The 23,831-nt window shown below is 34.3% G+C and overlaps 2 protein-coding genes across 2 annotated transcripts; one reads left to right on the forward strand and one right to left on the reverse strand.

The window, feature by feature from the left end:
• Positions 1–239: 239 nt before the first annotated feature.
• Positions 240–11,826, forward strand: LOC110728046 (receptor-like serine/threonine-protein kinase ALE2). The gene is made up of 9 exons (XM_021907658.1): positions 240–1,201; positions 5,214–5,297; positions 6,542–6,655; positions 6,765–6,866; positions 8,017–8,385; positions 8,463–8,714; positions 9,667–10,056; positions 10,226–10,466; positions 10,857–11,826. Exons 1-9 carry the CDS (start codon positions 1,138–1,140, stop codon positions 11,566–11,568), a joined length of 2,328 nt encoding a protein of 775 aa, XP_021763350.1. The 5' UTR covers positions 240–1,137; the 3' UTR covers positions 11,569–11,826.
• Positions 11,827–17,231: 5,405 nt separating this feature from the next.
• Positions 17,232–22,971, reverse strand: LOC110728047 (39S ribosomal protein L47, mitochondrial-like). Its single transcript, XM_021907659.1, has 4 exons — positions 22,679–22,971; positions 22,370–22,547; positions 19,987–20,144; positions 17,232–17,480 (listed from the first exon to the last, which is right to left on the reverse strand). Exons 2-4 carry the CDS (start codon positions 22,530–22,532, stop codon positions 17,373–17,375), a joined length of 429 nt encoding a protein of 142 aa, XP_021763351.1. The 5' UTR covers positions 22,533–22,547; positions 22,679–22,971; the 3' UTR covers positions 17,232–17,372.
• Positions 22,972–23,831: the final 860 nt, after the last annotated feature.

A 23,831-nucleotide genomic window follows, 5' to 3' on the forward strand; every position in this document is an offset into this window, starting at 1 on the left:
CACCGCCACCACATTGACCGGCGACGACGACCACCACTACTGCCCTGACTGGCGACTCACCACATCCCCCTCAAAGACAACCCACCTCCTTTCCTCTTTGGTGGAAAGGTGGTGGGTTTTTCGGGCAACCGTGCGCGGTAACCGGAGGTGGGTTGGGCTCCGGTTACCGCGCATGATAACTGGTTTTGTGCTTCGGTCACAACGATTGCTTGAAATAAAAAAAATTTAAACCGCCACCTTCTCGCGCAGCGAGGGGAGGTGGTGGGTCGTCATAGATGAGGGTGTGATGAGTCGCCGATCAAGGTGGCGGTGGTCATTGCTGATCGGAAGAGGTTGTGGGTTGCTGGGAGGATAAGGGTGGTGAATTAGTAAGGGTACGATCGTCCATTTACACCAAATGTTGGCGGCGATAATCATTTTTGTTGACGGTGTTTAACAATCCACAAAACTAATCCTACCATATATCGAAATCCACTAAAGCATGAGCTAACCTATACCTATCCATCAATCACCTCTCAATCTAATCTAATACTAACACCATCACAAAACAAAACAAAACCCTATTCAAAATCTTAAAAACAAACCCCTTAAAATAAAAACAAAAGCGGTGTAGCACTCACAATCCATAACAGCGCGTGGCTAAAAAATGAAGTAGACTACTGTGAGACTAACTGACAGAGTGAGTGACCTTGCAGCAGCCACCCATCAGCAATAAATACCTTCACTCACCTCACTCCTTCACTTCTTCTTCTCTCCTTTTTACTCTACTCCATTACCAGATCCTCCACTTTCTCTCTCCTCAACTTTCTCTCTCTTCCGCCATTGCTGCGATTTCGGTGTTCTTCATTTCCGGATTTCCAGGCGCATTTTGTGGATCTGCTGGAGGAGTTTTCGTTTTGGTGTTTGTTTTTGCTTTGGGTTTTATTCAATTGCGCCGAAATCGAAGTTAGGGTTTTTTTGAATTTGGATTTCGGTAAAATGTGGTGAGATAAACCCTAATTTCAATGGCGTTGTTGTGTTTTCGTCGTTGTCGGTGTTGGAATTTTGGATGTTTAGTTCAGACATTGCTGGAATTTTTGAGATGACTGTTGTTTTGAATTTTGGACTGGAATTGAGTGTTACTTCTGGTGGTGGAAGATGCAACTTTCAGTGATGTTGTTCCTCTTTGTTTCGATGTTCTACCTTGCTGATTTTTCTCAAGGTAATTTGTTTTGATTTTTTTGAGTTATTTTTATGACTTTTGATTTGGAATTTGTTTGAATTTGGTGTTATCTTTTGTTTGTTTGTTGGATTGGATGGATTATGGATGTTGACTTAATCTTAGGATTTGTCATTTGTGCTGAATTTTGTTGTTTTGTACTAATTGTGCTCTATTAGAAGTAATAGTAGGTTGTTTGTATTATTAATTTGGTGATGCTAAATTAGTTTCTTTTGGATTTTGATGGTTAATTTGATAAAGACGGCGATTGTATGTAAGTATTGAAGTGGAATTGTGATGAGTGTCCCGCGAAAGGATGTAATTTGTAATTCCATTATGGAGGGAATGCTAATTCACTTATGAGGGCTGTTTGATGACTAAACTACTTGTCAATAAAGTAAGTAGGTAGATTTGCTGCTGTAGTAAGCTTCCATTTTGTAAGAATTGCTCTTGTAAAAAAGTGTTGTAGGCTTTTTGTTCTTCCGATTTTAGGAATCTTGGATTGTGTGTAGAATGCAATTTGTAGCAGATAGATGGCCCATTTGAGTAGGGGAAATGAACCGAAGTACAAAATTAACTAGATCATTGGCTAGGATGGTTTTTTTTTTTTTTTTTTATTTTATTTTTTTTAATTTAATTTAATTTATTTTATTATTTAACCACATAATTTTTGCGATGTAAATTGGTATGAGTTTGGTTTTAAGGGTGAGCTTCAACATTTGTAATGTCTCTACTTGAAATAGGTGGTTAAAGGTTGAAGTTATATCCCGATTAGCAAACAGAGAAATGATTAATTTCTTACCCAATTGACATGGGGAAGTTATAGTGTAACAAAATTTTCTTCACCGATCTTATGCAGATCTTGACTGCCCTTGTTAAAAACCAGTTCAGGGAAATATTAAACACACACATTCTCTAAAATACTAAAAAAAACCCAATGGAGCATATGTATGTAGTTCCCCTGAAACTACTCTATTTGCATGCATTTTATTTTAGAATCTAAATATAGAATTATGGATGTCAACGAAAATAGAAAGCCTAAATCTACCGAATCTCTTTCTAGCCAACCCAATTATACTTTTTTATGCCAATAATCAACTACATTTTACTAAATATTGCAAATGACCTGTTCGTTCCTTACCAAAAAAAAAAAAAAAAAAAAAACCTTGAGAACTTTTAATTCTCTTATGAGTATTTCTTAAAATATATTTCTATTTCTTATGATTTTAAATGTTATATGACTAATATCTCGTGCATTGCATGGATATACTCTAGTTATAAAAGTAATTATTTTCTGTCCTAATAATATGTTGATCTTTAAGTTTCATCATTTACGAACACATTGAAAGTTTGGCTTCACTATTACTTATATTCAGCTATTCTCAATTCAAGTTGTCTACCCTCTTTCTTAGAGTGAACCAATTAATTTTCAAAGATGATCTTTGAGGATTGGATTGTTAATAGACAGTCGCACACCTAACAAAAATAAGAGCCTAACTAATCCCCCTAATTATGTAGTAGGGTAAGTTTAGGGCTGATTTCACAAAAAAGGCTGGACTATATATTGGAGTTCTTTGAATCAGAAATTTTACAATTAGTTTAATTAATCAATAATTGGGTCAAATAAATATGAGCAAACTAATAAATCTATAATAAAGAGTTAAAACTCTAAAGTTAAGTATTCCCATTAGTAGGAATTAACATAAGATAATCTCTACCCCACATAAACATGCTATTATATAAAAAAAAAAAAATAAGAAAAAGAAAAACAAGAAGAATGCGCAAGCGCCCTATATAATATCATGATTTGATTTCGATCAATTAATGAATTCTATAATAATGCAATTCTACCTTTTTTCATGGGTTCATCATTCATGTATATTATAGACATTAAGCACGTATTGTAAATTCCTAATAATTTGTTCTACTTATTTTCATAGGGAATTTCATGTCCTTACAGATCAATTACAACCATCTAAGTCTAGTTTGCTTTTATAAATTGATCTTAGGTTCAAGTCAACAAATATGTCTAAACTAGTACCGATTAAATAGCACAATTAATGATTCGTTTATGCAAGAATATATGATATAATTTAATTAGGCATTTAAGAGGAATAATTATATATTAATTCATGATAAGGCTCAACCAATAATAAAAGAAACCACATTTAAATGAATAAATATAGGAGAGTATACGATAAATAGCGAATTAGGATGTCATTTAAACTTATTGTGCTATAAATTGTCCTTATAATGCCCAAAAAGGAAGCTCTAATTATTTAACATGTTTATATCTGAAATCTGAATGAGATCTTTATTTTAGTTACGGTTCCATTAGATATCTGTTACCATAATGCCTTTTTTTTTCTTCTCCCCTTCAATGATCCATATGTGGTTTATCTATACACATTTTAGTATTTGGTAGGAGATTTGTTAGACCTATCTACATCGTTCTTCATCAAATTAACTAGAAATATTTATGCGGTGAACTGGTAAAGTAAGGGTTTGATAGTGAGAAAATTCTATATCATCTGACACCAACTTCTTTTCTTGATCTTCATTAGTTATCCTAATGTTCTTACTTTTTGCTTATTTGGACTTTGTCCTTGTTTGGTTGATTGCAAGTAGCCCTAGAATTTTGGAATTCCATCAAAGAAACGAAAGTCACATTGTTTGGCAACTTAGGTTGTCCAAACTCTATAAAGTGTTGTTCTTTTAGTGATCAAAGCATATTGACGATTGTCCAACCAAGCTGTTATTTTTCCCTACTTGGTAACACATTGATTTTGGAAAAGCTTTTTACCCTATAATTTTTGTAGAGGGGACTGATAATGAGTTTGCAAACACAACATTTCAAATTCTAAAAATTAAAAGCTTTATGTTATTTTGTACCTATTATAAGACATCTGCTAATTGCTACTGGATAATTTTACAAAACAAGCTTTATGTAACCGCTATTGCAATCAGGCAATCAACTTTACAAAAAGCTAGTCAAATCAATTTATATAATCTGCCCTTCCTAACAAGTAAAAACTAGTATCCAAACATGACCCTTTCATAATAACTTGTTATGTATCTCCATGTAAGTTATATCCTTGTTATGTTCTACAAATTTTAACTTCATCTAAAAGTTATTATCTAGGACAGTCAAATTTTAAACAAGGCATCAATTCTAAAAAAGTAGCACTCCCTCCATTTCTTAAATTTTTAGAAACGTACCCAAATACACTAGTCTCGATTAAAGAGCTCTGGTCGTGAATTTGCACTAATATACAAGAAAAATCACCTTCATATTTCATGTAGGGCCTTTTCAAAATCGTATCAGTTCGTAATTTCCAAGAAGTATATTTTTTCCTAAATTTTTTGATGATACGGAGTTAAAGATATTCACGATTAAAAAAGCGCATTTAAAAGTTTGGAAATGCAGATGGTACATTGTAGGAAAACAGAGGGAATATTGTTTTGTTTATAATGTCATCCTGTTATAAAAGAACTTCACATACCTAACTTGGATAATTTTTATGTTTCAGTTCTCTACTTACACACAATTTGAGGTATAAGTTTGTCCCACCATACAACTGGCTTAAATTGAATATAATACATTTGTTGGGCAAACCTTAACTTTGCTTTTGGACTAAAATTATTAACATACCTTTTCTTAATACATTAATTGCAACTTGTAAGCAAGATCAGTCCTGATATGAGTTATTTTATTCAAATTTAAGCTATTGTTCCCTTAGTTTTCACCACGAAAGTAATTTTATTTGTTTTTCTTATTATATTTGTTTTATTTATTTATATTAATTTGTATATTTGAGCTAATTTTATGGCCTGTAGTTGGGGGCTTACTTGCGGTAAAATATTTCATTGTATGTATGAGACTATGAGTTTTGTTTGGTTGTCTTACTTCCATAGATAGTTGGACTCATTAATTAAACTAGCGTTTTCAGATTTGTGTTGCTAAATCCAGTGCATTAATGTTGATTGTCACTTTCTCTCTCTTGCCTTCATCCAGGATTCAAGTTCGCACACATATACTTATCTCCTCTTGCGCTGCCTAGCCAATTTTTATTTAACAGAGAAGTCTCACTGTCTGAAGGTGATCTCTTTAGCTATTTATGTCATTATCATGTTTAAACATTGCTGTCTTTGATATTTGTTATGAAAAATTTCATCTGCATTCACCGCCGAGTTTTGCAATCGAAGTTGTTGCTACTCTTTAATGCCTCCCTTGATAGTTTTTATGAGTTTCCTAGTTTCTATTATGTTTATGGAAATAATTTATCATACTATAAAAAGCCACAACTCAGAGTTGATTAAGGTTAAATTTGGGTTGGCTTTGACTCATATCACATTTCCGAAGAATAATTTTGAGCTAAATGTTTCAATATGATATACTTTGTTTTCTAGAATAGTTCCTAATCCACTAGAAATCACAAGTTGAGAATAATTAAATGAAAGTGTTTAATTCTGTAAATTACACTATTACAAATCGCAACTAAAAATATAGATGGCTATTTTAAATTTGTCTAGTTTGGTAATTTTTTTATTTGATTAAAGCCTTTCTTAAAGCTTCTTATAATTATTAAATGCATACTAGCTTAGTTTCTTAATGTTAACATTTTGTTTTTTGTTTTGACTATATTAACAAACTCTACTTTGATCATCATTTGTAAAATTTATAAGTTAGTCATGTGGGATCTTGTTAGATTTGTCTGAATATGTATTTTCGAAACATGAATTTTTTTTTTTGCTTTTTTTTTTTTTTTTTTTTTTTTTTTTTTTAATTTTTAAAATTTTACAAGCACCCTTCTAATAGAGAGAGGAATTAGGTTCTTCCTGTCCTTAATTTGATTCTGGATGGTTATTGTGTTATTTTCAATATGTTAGGGAGAAATTAGTAAGAAGGAGAGAATATGCAATACACACATGCACACACACACATAAAGGAGAAATTAAGGAGTGAATATGCAACACACATGCTCTCACATGCGCACACACACACGCGCGCGCGCTCGCACACACACACACACAACCTTACCTTTCTAGCAGAGGGAGGTTGTTCCTGTTACTTAATTTGCTGCATGGTGGCTAAAGTGTCATTTCCAATTTGTTAAGGAGGATAAGAAGGGAAGAATATGTTTGCTTCTGGTATTTGCGTTCGTTATGTTTCAATAACTTGATATCGTTAGGGGTGTTTGTTTTTGTCATAAAAACTCAAACATCTTTATTTAATAGATATTTACTATAGACTGTGGTAGATTATTTAGCTTTTGATTATACGAATATTTCTTGTACAGAAGTTTCTTTGAAATAATTACTGCTATCTAATATTGATTGCAGCCTATTCTGGTGATATATTATCATCTCCAAGAGCGAAGAGATCAACACGGAAGACTAAGCCACCTGAAGGGCCTTCAGCTTCACCCTCACCCTCGCCATCTCCAGCATATCAAGGTCTTAATACTGAATCTTATACTTAAACATACTTATGCTATATCAAAGTGACTCGGGAGTGAGTTATTACTATGCTATTGTGGATTTGTGACCCTTACTCCTTTTCCAGGACCTTTTGCCGCTCCTCATCATAGACCCACCCCAAGACGTCGCGGGCATCATCATAAACCTAGGCCCTACCTCCCCTCTCCACCCCCTGCGGCTGCACCAGGTAATTTATTAGCCATCAAGTATTGTAAGGCTGTAAGCTAATGGAGTAATCTGTATTTAAGTTTTCTTCAGTATGGTTGATAAATTTGTTCCTATATGACCAGTCAAAAGCATTTAGCAAAGTGCTGCTATGGATCAGAAGATTAGTGACTTTTAACTTATAACTGCCACATGCCACCATTGTCATGTTGCATCTGCTATATGTAGAAGGCAGATGTTTAATTTATATGTTCTAGTAAAGATATAAAGATCTCAGCCACAATGAAACCATATATGGCGGTTATGTTTGCTTCCAGGGGAAAAGAGCTGATATGTTGAGATTTTTTGGGACAATTCTAATTTTTACACTCTCTACGTTTCCACAAACTGCTTCCCTTTTCCTATAGATCCCCATACCAAGGAAAATGATTGAACTATTGCAAGTGGGTACTTTCTGGTTACTCTTTGACAAAATTTGGAATTTAGAAAAAGTAAGAACTTTTATTGACTTTAGAGAGTAAATGTTTGTCGACTCTATCCTAGACTGTCAAGGTGTCAGATAAAAAGTGATTTCATGACTGGCTACATGAACTGGAGACGTATAAATTCTCGATTCTTTTGGCCTTTTGGGTTATACTCCGTACTATACTTCTTCCGTTCATTTTACTTGACCCGTTTCATTTATCATGTATGCCAATGCATAATTGTAATCATCAATAACCTCAAATCTTGATAAGTAAAAATTCTAAAATATTAGATATTATAATAGTATTTTTTTTGAGACGATTCTAATAAGATCCCACATGAATATGTTTTTCCTTGCATAAAACACACAAAAGATTTTAAAAGGAGGGATTGTGAATAATGTAAAAGTCAAAGTACGTCAAGTAAAAAATAATGGAGGAAGTATGTTGACTGTTTTACCTTGTCAATGTGTAAGCTGTGTAGTCACTGCATGTTTTTTCGCCTTTTAGTTAGTGACGAACTGTTGTTGCTGTTTGGACTTGCTATAATGAAATACTCCGTTATTAGATAATAAGGACATGATGATGGAACTATGGTGCATGACAGGCTGTACACTTTATTTCCAGTTAAATGTCATTGTGGTTGCTTTCTCCTTCGTTGTTGGATTGAATACCGGTTAAGTGTTTCTACCACATGTTATGTTGCAGATTGTGGACAAACATGCTCTGATCCATATACAACTACTCCCATTGGAACTCCTTGTGGGTGTGTGGTGCCAATGAAAGTCAGGCTTTTGCTTAGTGTAGCTGTTTATGCTCTCTTTTCGGAAGTAAATGAGCTAGCAAATGAGATTGCATCTGGCACATATCTCAATAACTGTCAAGTCATTATAGTAGGTGCAACTGCTGATTCGCAGAATCAGGAAAGGACAGTAGTTGATATTAACTTGGTTCCATTGGGCGAAAAATTTGATAACACCACCGCTGTATTGACTTCTGATAGATTTAAGCATAAGAAGGTTCATATAAATAGAACTCTTTTTGGTACCTATGACGTGGTATATGTGAACTATCCAGGTACTTTTCCCTTACTAAGAGCCATATTAGTGTTATATATTCTGCAGTGATGATTTCTGAGGAAACTGTTTTAACAGGGATTCCTTCTCCTCCGATGGGAAGTCCAAGTGAAATTCTTGGGGATGGACCTCCACAATATCCAATTACTGCTGAAGTTATGAAGAAAAGGCGGAATTTAAGTTCCAGAGTTGTGTTTGTTATTGTTTTTTCTGCATTGGTTCTGTTGGTGGCTTGCTTCGCAGCAATTGCTGTGTTCATCAAATGGAGAAAAGCTAAGTCATTCAATGCAATTGGTCCTGTATTCACACCTTCTATCAATAAGAAATCTGGTAATTTTTGTAGAATGATTTTTCAATGTATATAGTTCTACTTGTATCTCTATTCTTTTTCTTTTCATGGTTTCACAGCTGTTTACAACCTTTATGTTTACAAGTGATTAATCTATCTACTCTAGTGAGACTAATAATATACTACCTCCGTTTCATATTATTTGCAACGATTTGACATAAAGTAGAGAGGAGAAATGTCTAATCGTTGCAAATAATATGTAACGGAGGTAGTATACTTTCCACTGGCAATCACTGCTACCTGTGTAATTTTCATGAAGGGCTTATTGCTACTTGCTTATTGACTAGCCTCTTTCTCCTACTGGAGTACTGGTTTATCGTTATTGTTTACACACAGGGTTTATTTTCTTACATTTACTTCATCTGTTTCTGAAAGCTCTTAACATTTACTATTTGCATGCAAATTAATGTGATTGGAGAGAGAGTGTTGGTGTGGTGACTTGTTGTATGAAAAAAGTGGATAAAGAGAGTGTAAAAAGGTAGGTAGGTATAATAAAAAAAGGCAGATAGAGTAAAGAGAGATTGAGAGAGATGGAAAGGTTTAAATATTGTGGGAGATGAGGGTCAAGTGGTAAGAAATTTCCCAAAAGTGAAAAAAAAGTGGAAGTTAAGAACTTTTTTAGAAAGATGTATTTATCAATATTTGAGAGGAGTTAACAGCTAAAGTTTTTGACTCGAACAGAGGAGTACATGCATATTCAATATACTGAGTTTGTGAGGCTTTAGCAATTGATATTGAGATTGTAGATGGTCAATCTGTTTTAGCTTAATCATCACCTTGAATGTCCATTATACAGTGAACAAATTATATATTGGAATGTTTTTCAACAATTTAGAACTGATTGTGGCAAATGCTATTGTTTACCTGGAGTCATTATAACTCAATTGCTATTGCTTCCCAATATTTTTAGCTTCTCTGCTTGTTTATATGCAGGTGTTGGCTCAACTTTATCGAGCAGCATTGCAAGCTCGACGTCCATGTCACTGTTTGCATCAATTCCGACTTGTGCTCTCTCTGTAAAAGCTTTTTCACTTATTGAACTTGAGAAGGCTACAGATAAATTTAGTTCAAGGAGAATTCTGGGTGAAGGAGGTTTTGGACGCGTCTATCATGGCATCCTAGAAGATGGCACTGAGGTTGCAGTTAAGTTGCTTACTAGGGATAATCAGAATGGAGATCGTGAATTTATTGCAGAAGTTGAGATGCTGAGCCGATTGCATCACAGAAATCTTGTGAAACTTATCGGTATTTGCATTGAAGGACACAGACGCTGTTTGGTGTATGAGGTTGTTCATAATGGCAGTGTTGAGTCTCACTTGCATGGTACGGTTTCTTTTATCAGCATTCAAGTTTATGTCTATTCTCTTCCCACTAAGGGTTAAGGTTTCTGTCTCTTACAAAGGAAATGGCCAACCTAACCCTTGTGTTGGATTGCTTCCTGAGCTATATGTGTTTAGGTTGTGATTCCTATTTTTAAACAAAAAATTTGCAGGTGTTGATAAGTTAAAGGGGCCTCTAGATTGGGATGCGAGGTTGAAAATTGCTTTGGGTGCTGCAAGAGGATTGGCATATCTGCACGAGGATTCTAATCCTCGAGTTATTCACCGGGATTTTAAGGCTAGCAATGTTCTACTTGAAGATGACTACACTCCAAAGGTGTCAGATTTTGGATTAGCAAGAGAAGCAACAGAAGGAAGTCAGCATGTATCTACCCGTGTTATGGGAACTTTTGGGTATGCACTATTTTCCTTGTGTAATTAGTGTTCTAAAACTCTGGATCAGCTTTTCCTTATTCCTGAGCCGCAATTTTGAGGATAAGATTATTCAACCAAAAAAAAAGAAAAGGAAGATTTGATGTCGTAGTCTTACCACTTATGTAAAGCCACTACTCTGACATCTCTCTGTGTGAAAATTGATTCTGAAATGCCATAATTCTGCACTTGAATCATTATGTTTCATATTTGGATGCTCTCATACACATTATGAAAGTACTCTAATACCTGGCCCTGTTGGTGTTGTATCGAATACTGTTAGGTCCCTCATTTCATGAATTTGTTGTATATTCTGATTTTCTTCCTGACGCTCATGAGGTTTGATATTTTATTTTAACTGTATATTTGCAGGTATGTTGCTCCTGAATATGCAATGACTGGGCATTTGCTTGTGAAGAGTGATGTTTACAGTTATGGGGTTGTTCTGTTGGAGCTTCTTACTGGAAGAATGCCTGTGGATATGTCCCAGCCTCAGGGACAAGAGAATCTAGTGACATGGGCACGGCCTCTTTTGACCAGCAGAGAAGGCGTGGAGCAGTTGGTGGACCCTGCCTTGGCTGGAAACTATAATTTTGACGATATGGCCAAGGTTGCAGCAATAGCTTCCATGTGTGTCCATCCTGAAGTTACTCATAGGCCCTTCATGGGTGAAGTCGTACAGGCTCTTAAACTGATCTACAATGACAATGATGAGACCTGTGAAGATTGTGGTAGTCTAAAGGATTCTTCTGTTCCAGATTTGGATTCCAAGAGTGATATTGGACAGTCAGACAGCGGCTGGTGGAATGCAGGTGGTGGTACACCACGTTTGATTTATGGACAGGCTTCATCATTCATAACCATGGACTATAGTTCTGGTCCTCTTGACGAGATAGATAACAGACCATTATCAACTTCAAGTTTGGGTGGAGAACGGGTATCTTTGCCCATAACTCATGGTAATAGATCTGGTCCTTTAAGAACAATTAGAAGCAAGCCATCATTCTACCGATTGAAAGGTAGTATGAGTGAACATGCAGGTTTCCTCTCTAGACGAGGCCGGAGTGATGGCTTTTGGGTTTGAGGGTTTTATAATGCAAAAGAAAAGGTTTTTCCTAAATGTACAGTTTGGAGGACCTGATTGTCGCAGAAAATGGTATTTCAGGTTTAGCTAGGATAGGAATCTGGTGTTATTGTGTAAACCATATTTTGAGGAAAACCATGGTTTTCAACTTGGAAATCAATTCATTACCATACAGAGCTGGCATTTGTAAGTCGATTGAACCCTCTTTGAAGTATATAAATTTCCATCTTAATTTCTTGATGATGTTGATGTCCCTAATCAGTGCTTGGTGGTTGTTTGTATGCTTGGATTTTTGCAAGAAAGTCTGAATTGCTTTGTTTTATTTGCTTTATTGTTGAGTCGTTTAGCCTAGGTGTGGAAATTTCTGCAGCAATTTGACAAGTATTTACCAGCATCAACAGGGCCTAACTTTAGTAGGAATTTTTTTTGGCTTTATTATGAATAATCAATCCTGTGATGCAACAATGTTTTGGACCCTGCTTAATTAGGTGATTGCAGGAACTTCTGATCATCTTGCCCTGCATAGATTCATATTATTATCACTGCTAAACTCTGTAACTCTTGGCCGCTCTGGCGGCTACCTTCAGACTTTGTATAGCTGTGTTGTATTGTTTTAAAACGTGAAGTAGCTACTAAAAATTTAAAATTTCTATAATCATTCACTTCAGAGTCCAGCCTTCCTTTTTTTAGTATCTTCCTTCCTCTGTTCTCAAAGCTCCAATACTGCACCCTTATTTCTTCTACACACCAGACATCCACTGCCTGCACAAGAAAGCACCAACCCCTGTAAACTCGAAAGTTTACCTCTGGTAGCATATTTTTCTCTCAACTGTTACCAATCACTAATGAATCACAGTACGTTAAAGATGGCTATATGAACCAAGGTGTCGTGCCAAGGAGTCACTCACATAAATCCTTCTCCGGTTCTCCTCTACTCCAATGCTATTCGATAATGGAGACTTGTTTCTTTCATGTCCTCGCACATGATTTATAGGACGTTTATAGAGAAAAAAATACAGCAAATGAATTGAAGACGAGTTAATATCAAATTAGTCGTAATCTTAATTGCTTTTCTAGGTATAGTTGACACTTTTTTCTCCTATGTATATCAAAATATTTATTACAACTTGAGGAGAGTTTGATCATCAATTAACACTCTCGAGTCTCAAATAGACCATCTCAAGTCGAGTTAGTTTTGACAGCTATACTCCCAAGGAGTACTCAAATTGAGCATTAGTAAAAGTCTCCCTAAACCATAGGGAAACCAACATTTTCTAAATTTTTGTTCCATAACAATCAAAAATCTAGTTGTAGAGATAATGAAAGCAAAGAAAAACACCAAAATATGGACCACAACGTAGAAAAAGATTGCCAAAAGAGACATTATTTTCACCATTAAAACAAAAGCCATAATCCAAAAGCAACCAAAAAGTCCCAGCTTTCATTGATAGTTTCACTAGTAATTAAGCTTGGAACTAAAAAAAAAAAATCTAACGGCTAAAAAGGCGTTTACAAGCTCTCACAACCTTGGACCCCACATGTCTTCTTCCATAACTATCTTGGTTTTTCTTCATAGATCTTGTTTCTAATGATCCAATTCTCTCAAAGTCATAATCTTGATTATCATAATCATTATCATGATTATTATTATCATAATCATCAACATTTATTGAAATGGGTTGATCATAAATCCTGCTGTACTTGTCAGAATTAACAGATGAAGATCTATTAATTGAAAATGCTCTTTTCACTGCTGCTTGTATTGCTCTTGTACTACTCTGCCTTTCAAGACTAATATTCTTATGATTACTATTACTATGATCAACATTGTTGTTCTTCTTTTGGTATGAAACTGAGCTATTTCGCTTCAAAACACCGCCATTCGATTTCGATTTTTCACCTTGATCATTCCCATCTTCATAATCCTCTGTTTTCCCTAAGAAGAAAGATTCATTCTTCTTATGATGCAAACTATCATCTTCATGAACAATAATTCTGGGTTGTTTTTCTTGTTGTTCATGAATTTGGGATTTTTTTGTAGATAATAATTCAAAATCTGTATCAATAAAAAGAAACTCTTTGTTGGATTTTGATCTTGAGATGAATGGATGATTTCCCTTGATTTTTGAGTACCCTTTCATTATTTTTTTCCTTTTCTTTTTTTTTTTGGATTGTGGGGTTTTTGATTTTTGGATATGATTTTTTTTTTTTTTTTTTGGGTGATGAAGAAATGTAGGGTGGACCTAAATTTGTGGGAAATATGAAGATGGTGGAGCAAGTGAAACTGTGCAACAGCTGTATTTTTGAGGGTGGACTGAAACAAAGATGCTGCAGGAAAAAAAATTATATATATACTGAATTTCAGGGGATGGAAATGAGGGTGTTAATGGTAAAGACATGGGAAATTTAAATAAGTTGAAAGGGGGGACATATTGAGTCATTGACAAGTGACCACAATTACAACAACGGTAGGAATGGGATGGTGAGAATTTGTGTAAACGGAAAACTACACGTCTTAGATAAGGTGGACTTATAAAAACTTATCATAGGTAAAAAAAAAAAAAATAACTAAAAATTGTATGAGTGAGGTATTTGCTCCTTGCAATTTGAGTAGTGATCAATTAGTGTAACTCCGTCTCATACAAGATTATAGGAAGTTTATTTGCATATCGAGGAGAGGAGATCACATCGAATTAATCTAATACACATGTCTTGTCTGAGATCTTTATGTACTCCTTGACTTGTCCTAGTATAATAATTCAATAGATGGAGATCGACTCATCCAACTTGGGATATCTGTCCATACGATATTTGTTTTACTTATAAATTATAATACAGATTATATTACTATGATTACTCATTGAATTCCACTCTCTGTTTAGAATATTATAGGCATGTCGACTGCTTTGGGACCTTTGGAATATTTTTTCATAATCGCTATTATTAAAACAAGTAGAGAGTATATGTAGGCTGATCAATGGCAAAAGGTTAAAATCAAGGGATGAGATTAATTCAATTGGAGATGTTTATTTTCGAATATTAGATAATATGACAACTAATTCTAAACGAAATAAAATTGTATTCACTAACTTTTTCACAGACAAGGAGTGATCTTATCTTAGAATAGGTCAAACCAACAGGCTTTAAAAAATAAAAGGATAAAATTACATATGAAAGAAATTACAAGAAAAACAGTAATTGACAACTAACAAAATGTAGGGATTGATGTAGATGTAGATGTAGATGTAGCACCACTACAACCTTACATTATAGATTTTTGATTATTAATTACTCATAATTATTTTAAAAGTCTCAATTACTCATAAGTCATAACTACATAATGTAAGTATTATTTTAGGTTTTACGTGCACTTGATTTTGGATGCAACACCTGTTGTTACCATTTTGGACTGCTACTCATAATTTCATATTGTATTTACCAAATAGTGGTTCTTAATTGCTTTTTACACTTGTCAATGTATAATTTCTATGATGAATATATCTAATTATTAATACTACCTCTGTTAACTTTTATTTGCAACTTTGGGGTATTATTTGTGAGACATAAAATATTTCAAAGTTGTCAATAAAAGTTAACGGAGGAAATATATATATATATATATATATATATATATATATATTTTATTGAAATAAATTAATATGTTAAAATAACAAAAATAATACTCTTGAATTTTTTTCTTAGAAAAATACTATACATATAGATGAAGTTAAATCGCCAAATACAGGGAAAGTAAAATCGCCAAATGTAAATTGTGCAAAAATCAAAACATAACAAATAAAATAAACAGAGCAAGTATATGCATTGTATATTTGTATGTATCCAACAAACAAATTATGCATTTGTCATCAAAGGCCTGTTCACGGATCGGATATCCAATCCGAATGTGATTTCGGATTGGATATCTGATCCGAATGTGATTTCGAAACGGATATCCGAAGACTCGGATATCAAAAATTGATATCCAAATTTGATTTGAAAAATTCGAATATCCGATATTCGGATATCCAAAATTTTCGGATCGGATGCTTTTAATATCCATTATCCAATATTAAGTAAAATTGTTATGATTACTTTCTAAATTTCACTAATTTTACCGTTTTTTTATCGCTAAGTTGTACAAAATATTATAACAAAAATAGTAGTCCTTTTGCAATTAATATTATCATCAAATATATTAAGAATACTATAATAAGTTAATAATACAGGGTTAGTTTTATATGAACAATTTAAAAAATTTATATATATTTCACTATTTTAGGCTTTATATTTTGGATATCTTTCGAATATCGTATATCCGAAATTTTCCAAATCCGCATTTGATATCCGCTTTTTCGAATCGGATATCCGATCCGAAATGAAAACTCAAATCGGATATCCAAAATTCAAATCGGTTGCGGATCGGATTATCGGATTCTCGGATAGTTTTGTACAGGCCTTACCATCAAGTTAACAATGACATAATAACACAAATATGTTCACAATTACTTGTAGGTAATCTTTCCTTTTTATTTTTAAAGGTAAGAAGAAAGAGAATCAGTTGTGGTGTAAGATAAAAGAAAATCCCTCAAATGACTCGCACCAGATTTAATTCTATACCACGAGGTGAGGAAAATACCTCAACCTCAACCTCAACCTCAACCTCAACCTCAACCTCAACCTCAACCTCAACCTCAACCTCAACCTCAACCTCAACCTCAACCTCGGGTATCTAACTAAATATACGACAACATTATAGGCATAAATAATAATTAAAAGGATTCATTTCCCTCTAAAGGGTACAAGGACAAACTAGCCATTTATACATAAACTCTCAATTTTGTTGCTACACTTCAATAATTTCCAAGTTGAGCAAAATTATTGACTACCAAAGTCAAACAATTTGACTAAAATGGATCAAACAACTGTACATACATCACACATGCAAGAGGTGGCAATCGCAGAAAAGAGTAGCACGCAAATTCATGCATCCGTACACATCATACACGAATCCCAAAGTCACATGTGCACAGAGTTACTCCAAATGTTCCCTGCATCTCAACGTGGAGTTAGATCTGTGTGCTTCAACTATTCACACACGAGAATGTACATACAGTAACACTCAGGAATGTCGTCTACTCGCTAGTCACAACTCCCTCTGTTCGAAACTAGTTGTCATGTGATCGGTGAAATTTAATCAAACTAGCAACGTGACAATTAAATCCTTTGGAAGAAGTAACTGAGGTTTATGTAAATCAACATCTAAGATTCAGATGGCATAAAATGGGAAATCAGTACACAAGAGCACATGCAGAAATTGTGGTGTTCAGCCACTAAGAGAAATAAAAAGAGAGACAGCTATAGGGGCAGAATCAGTTAGCTGTCATGACAGCCATGTTCAAGCCACCCGAAAGACGTAAATTCCTCTTACAATCTCCGAAGATGGCTCACAACTCCCTCAAGCGTAAAGGTGTCTGGTTACATCCCCCCCCCCCCTTATCCCAATAGTCCCAAATGTGTCACATAAATTTTTGAGAGGATGTAAAATTACATCCAGATGTACTATGGACACCTGATAAAAAAAACCTCGCATTTATAAATTACCTCGCATTTATAAATTGATAATTGAGAGGAAAAAAATGTTACCAAGATGGAAAAACCTAGGGGAGTGAAAATTAAGATTGGCATTCATTAATGAACTCCAAAACTATTATGAGAGGCAAAAAATTCAATTCCACTGATCAATTTCATGTCAATTTTTTTTCTTAGGGGTGGGGGGAAGAAGGTGAAAGAGTGACCAGGACATATTAAAGGGCATTTATCATCCTTTTCATCTCGGCAGATCTGCGGGGATCCGGATCTTCGATGGCCCTCTCTGTCAGCACATGTTTGATCCGACACATGGACTTTTTTACCTGCACTCAAATGAAGGTTAAATTATTAGTGACAAGTAAAATGCAGAAATTGCAATCTTGTGAATGTAATGTTGTATGGTGGGTGTTTAACGATTAAAATACAGAAAAGGAAAGTTCCACATACAGACACTAGTACAGCACATAAATAAGGACATACTGAAAGTAAAAACACTATGGTGAAAAGGATAGACCAAGAGGCCCTAGAAAAGAATCCCAGGTAAAGATTTTAAAGTCTCAAATAAAAATTATAGACAACAGAATAGCAATCTAACAATAATTAGGTTTTTCATATCACATGAGATGTCTTGCATACATCAATAGAGCACAAAGCTAAATAGGTGACAATATTCAAGGAGCACACATTGAATGGCTTCAACAATATAATTACACCATTCTTGCAAAAGATGCAATGACAATTAAAACAATAGTCCCCTGTCCAGAAATAATGGTCATGTATATTTATTAAAAATTCACATTTTATCTAATATGGAACTAGATTCTATGGAGTGATGGAGATAGGAATATAGGATGGAGAGGAGGCAACTACTATAAAGGGTATTTACTATTTAGTGAATTCAAGAAGAAATTCAACCATGTAAAAAGCACAAAGAAATATTAAAATATTGTCACGTTTAAAAATCCCCTCCTACTCTCCTAGGCAGCAAAGAAAATGTAGAAATAACAAAATGTTGCAAAGCAATAAATAGCCTAAGGCTAATGATATTAATGGTAACATTCTATGCTAATCCATGTGAGGTATAAAAGCTTACTGTGAAGCATTGAGCAGATTATTCTCACCTTTTTCTTAGGAGGATTTTAAAAAAATGAGAAAATTAGAAGCTTCGATACTGTCGGGTGGATTAACATTAAATGTGGCTGCTAGCAACTAACTGAACGTATGCCCAGCCCCTAATTAACATTTTCCTTCAATGGCCTCAAGAGCCACTGAGTGTGTAAGCCATACACATGCTCTCAGTGCTCATCAATTTATGTTATGTACAAACCCAATTTTATGCAATTTAAAACTTTCTTCTATGGCCTAAGAAGAGTACAGGACTGAACCTAATTTTAAAATACAAATCACAACTGGTTAGCGTCTGCAACCCTGCACAGCTGATCCCTACAACTGAAAACCCACCACACTATCATGAAAGAATTCACACTAAAAGACAACAGGTTTTAACACTAAAACAGTGGGATAAAGGAAGAACATGACAGATAGTTTATACACTTAAGTGTAATTGTAACCTTAGTAGCGCCATGCCATCATGTGATATTAAAAATCAAGAAATAAAAAATAAATTAAAAAAAAAAAAAAAAAAAAAAAAAAACCGTACAAAGCCCAAAAGTCCAAAAACAGAATGGAACCATGCAGATCTTCCCAATACATTAAGCAGTGATACTTTAAAATGCTGGTAGCTTACAAGGTTATTTTGACATTTAATGGTACTCAAGTCGTTAGGAGACGGTCTCCCTACAGTTAAGACTAGTTAGGCATCTTAATTATAAAAAGCACGCTTTGCACTAGGATGTCTAGCCGCGGGACAAAATGCATTAGCCTTGAAAGGCAAAGCACATTCTAGAAGGCAAACGCCTCACAACATCAAGAAATTAAAAATAAAAAAAAGACCAAAATTAATTAAAATTAAATCCCAAGTAGCCTTCAAGAGGCAAATTCAAGTAAAAGCCTTCAATTTATTGCATGAATATACTATTAAATGCCTTATTAAAAAAAAATAAACAAATAAAAAAAATCAGTAATGTAGCACAAGTTGGGAAGTGATAGGCAAATTTTTGAAGAAGTTACCGGCTAGACTTCTCTAGATTTTGTTGTTGGCACTATCTGCCCCAGTGGCCATCTCCTGTTAAACGTATTTAAATTAGTTCATTTTACATTTGTACTCTTCTGATAGTCATCTCTCTCTTGTTCTTCGATCTCCTCCTGTACCCTCTTACCCATCACCAAATTATGTAGAAAAAAAACAACCACGTACAAAGCCTAAAAGTCCAAAACAGAATGTACCTATAATTTTTATTTTTTAAAAAAAAATAAGGAAAGAAAAAGGGTGCCTCAAATGCGAAAGGGTTAGCCTCACTACGACGTGTGGCTTTTAAATCTAATGACTATATATTTAGAATTTAGATTCCTGTGAGCTCTAACACCCAACCACCACAGGATCTATACTACATTTTAATTATGGTTGCATTAACAGCTCACTTACACACAACCAGATATAGTGGCTGATTCCACTTAATCAAACCTATGAAAATTCTCGTGTATATTTCTTTCTTAAAATAATCCTTGGCAGAAACAGGACAACAAAACCAGTCACACATCAGTAAAAGCATATTGCCAGATGTAAGTTCAGAAAAATACCCAAAATAGCATTGTCTTTGACTCTTAGTTTCCAAACTAGTAACATCAGATTAAGTAGGAGAATTTCTTAGCTTAAACTAGGAAGTCACTTTCACATTAAGATTATCAAAAGAGTTTGGCCATAATTACCTTTGATATACGTTCAGGATTAGGAAATCGCAGGTTTTGAGCATTGAGCATCTGCCTCTGTGTCATTAGCATATTTCTCTCCTTCAACAGTACATACCAAAGCTTATGGAGATCATCCCAAGACTTGAGGCGCAATTCAGAAGCTTTCCAACCACGTCCTAAGATCCATTCATGATTTACCTCAGTCAGATATCATCCAAGTAAGCACTATTTACTCCACAAATATAATTTAAATACATATACAGATCACTTTGTAACTCACAAAGTTTGAATAATACCAAGACGATAAGCAAGTAAAAAGTTCTGTAGAGAAACATTACGGTGGCATATGGTTGCAGTCTATTCAGTGCCAGATAGGTGAGAAACCATAATTTCCTAACCATCTATCAATTATAAAAGTTTGTACTTTTGTTATCCATGGAGAACTCTATTCCCCTTGATTAGAACCCTACTCAAACCTCACCACCAATCTCCCACCCTCGGCACATAGAAAGAGGGAGAACACGGAATTGCTGGTTTGATTGAGCCAACACTTAGTACCAACTTTTGATCTCAGCCATCAACCATGAAGCCCAGCTATTTCCAGGACTTATACTACAAAAACCATCTCATCAACATAGTCCAAAAGCTAAGGAGGTGTCAAATATAGTATTTCTGTGGATAGATGAAATCACAGAGGGCTAGAGGAGCCAATTTCAATTCAGCTGGCATTGGAGGAGAGGTGGGGAAAGTTTGCACTTATCTTGTAAGAAGAAGTGAGGAACAGGGCCATGGAAATTACATTGGGGCACCAACAAGGATAAACAAGCTTGCTGATGGTGGGTGAATCCTCCATTAAGACCATTCTTAACTGTCAATATGTCATTAAGCTCCACAACATTACTTCTTTCATTACTTCATCTTTCTTTATCTTTGTCGAAAATTAACTTTGTCTAAAGTTTCAATGTCATGCATGGAATACTGATTAGGGCATACAAAATAATGATTTGTTTCCAAAATAATTGAAGCCAAGGTTGTACAAAGCAGGATTACACACTAATTGAAATTATTGAATATGTATTACTTCCTCTGTCACTAAATAGTTGTACCATTATAATGCGTTCAAGCCTAAGCAAGTAAGGGCCAAACCCCTATACACTAGCAAAATCCTACAAACCTAATCTTGGCAGTTGTATAAGCAGACCAAATTCCATGAAGAGCAACTTAATAAAAGTAACTTTATCTCACCCCACAGCAGACAAACTGCAAGTGAATTAAATTATAAAATGGGAACCAACCATTACCCCGTATTAGAGATGACTACATCATGAATTAACTTTCTCTGGCCTCAACTAGGATCAGTCAGCTACATTGAAGTGCTTTTTTATTCTTAACAGAATCACAAATGGGGGAGAGGTTGCTTTTTATACATTTTTTTTTTGCACAATTTAGGAGGTGATCAACAGGTATAGTACTTCTTGAGATCTGAAGGAGTCAAATCTAGTACTTCAGTGTTGTTTCACATTCTTAAACGGTTGCATAGAACAAGCTAGCTTTAAAAAACACCTCTTAAAGTCTAAAATTGAGAGGTTCTCATTTTGAGACGAGATAATAGTTAGCAAAAATCATTAGTCTAATGAAGCTAAGTGAAGTGCCAATGGACAGCTTTAAATAGTCTGGGATGCTGTATCACTTCTACAGTTCTACCCACAAAAAAAAAAATCGCTTGTTTTACAACTTATAAGGAAATATTCTCATATGAATATTCTGAGATAGATCACTTCTCTAGTAAACGCTGTATGAGATACAAGTTCACATATCTAAATGGATTAAATCTCTAATGTCATTTCACAATAAAACATCATTTCAATAACAGCAATTCAAGCTCATAAACAGAGTCTCCCCATCCCCACCCGGACAAAAAAGCAAGAGCATTATACGTTCATGATTCAAAACAAATGCAGATACAAGCATACCAGCACACTCTCATCTATCTATCAAGGAAGAATAAATAAAAACCATTAAACACAGACCAATGTATTTGTCAACTGTAGAGTTTTTACGGATTCAACTGCGAAAATTGCATGTCATGCCATACCCTCCTCACAAATTCAAGCAATTTTCCATTTATCCAAACATACTAATGACATACATCACCAAATTAACAAACCCATTTAGTATTTTGTACAAACAATAATCAACTAGTAAACAACAAACAAAGTTCCAAATTCAACAATCAATAACAAAATACCAATGTCAACATAGTTAACCAAACCCTCAAATTACAAAAAACCAACTTTGTCAAAAACCAATTGGGTCATCTTCACATTATCATATATCATAATACAATCAAAAGTACAAGAAATTAATTAAAATAATTAAAAGGGGGAAAAATTAAACGCACCATAAACAACACGTTTATCATCATCAGTTGATCTATCAACCTCAAAGAACTGCTCAAGAGGATTACGCACTGATGTTGAAGCAGCAGCTGCTCCACCTGCACTTGTGTGTTCGTATCTTGCAGCTGCCGAAAAAATTCTCCCACCAATTTTTCGCAGAAACATTTTTGAAGATAAACCCTAATTACAAATTGTAATGCAACAAATTCAGCAACTTTTTTGAATTGGAAAAAAATTGAGGAAATGAAGATAATTAGAAGAAAATATGAAGAACGTTCGAATATGTGAGAGAGAGAAAACGAGAAGTTTACCGACGGACGGCGGCGTTGACGGCGGGAAGTGAGAGTGAAAAGAGGAGTTTTAGTGAGGGAGTGGGAAATTAACACGATAGCGGCTTCATATTTTTATTTCATGTCTTGTTTTTTCTTTTCTTTTTTTTTTTTCCTTTTGTTTTGGGAAATTGATAAAATAAATTTTTGAAAATGGTGATAATTCTGATAAAGCAATGTAAAGAAGGCAAAAATACACTATTGACACCAACTTTAGATCATGTTGCAAATATTAACACTAACTTGTATTCCTCATTGAATTGACACTAAGGTCCTGTTTTCAGTTCAGCTTCAATCAATTTAGTTTAATTCGGTTCAGTTCAAGTTCAATCAGTCCAGTTCAGTTCGTTAATTTCCTTCTCTCATTAACAATTCATTTCAGCTCAGTTTAGTTCAGAACAGGCCCTAACTTCTCGTTAAAAAAAATGACACTAACTTGCTAAAAAAATAACTAAAATTGACATAAAGACATTAAACACTCGGGTATACTCCATATCAATCATTTGTATAATTTTTTTTCCAATACAATAAAAAATATTTGCAAGCAAATGAATGTTGAAAAGGAGTTTTATGCTTGTATGCGGGTTTAAAGTTAAGTAGAATGGTTATATTGATGTCATTTATGTTAATCTTATTATTTTTGTAACAAGTTGGTGTCAATCCAACAAGTAATATAAGTTGGTGTTAATAATTATAAAATACCACAAAGTTGGTGTCAATTAGAGTGGCCTTGTTTGGTAGTAAGCTTATTGGGGGTATATTAGCTTATTTGACTAACTTTAGCTGATTGACTAGTCAAACAAGCTAATATAAGGCCCTGTTTGGGAGAAAGCTGAAAGCTGAAGCTGATTGAGTTAGCTGATTTTGACTAACTGATTTTATTAACTGATTTGAATAACTTATTGTATTAACTGATTATATAAAAGTGTTTGGTAAATAGCTGATAGCTTAAAAGTGATTGAGTATGCGAAATGACCAATAAGCTAATTGTGGGGTAGGTAGTTTAGATAGGATTTTAAATTAAATGAGGTTATAAATGTCATTTCACAATAATTAATGAATAAGCTAATTGAAAAAGCTCCTAAAATGAGTTTTTTCAAAAAGAGCTTATTTAGTGGAATAAACTCTTTCAATA

Source organism: Chenopodium quinoa, unplaced genomic scaffold (assembly GCF_001683475.1).
Source record: "Chenopodium quinoa cultivar QQ74 unplaced genomic scaffold, ASM168347v1, whole genome shotgun sequence".
NCBI lineage: Eukaryota > Viridiplantae > Streptophyta > Magnoliopsida > Caryophyllales > Amaranthaceae > Chenopodium > Chenopodium quinoa.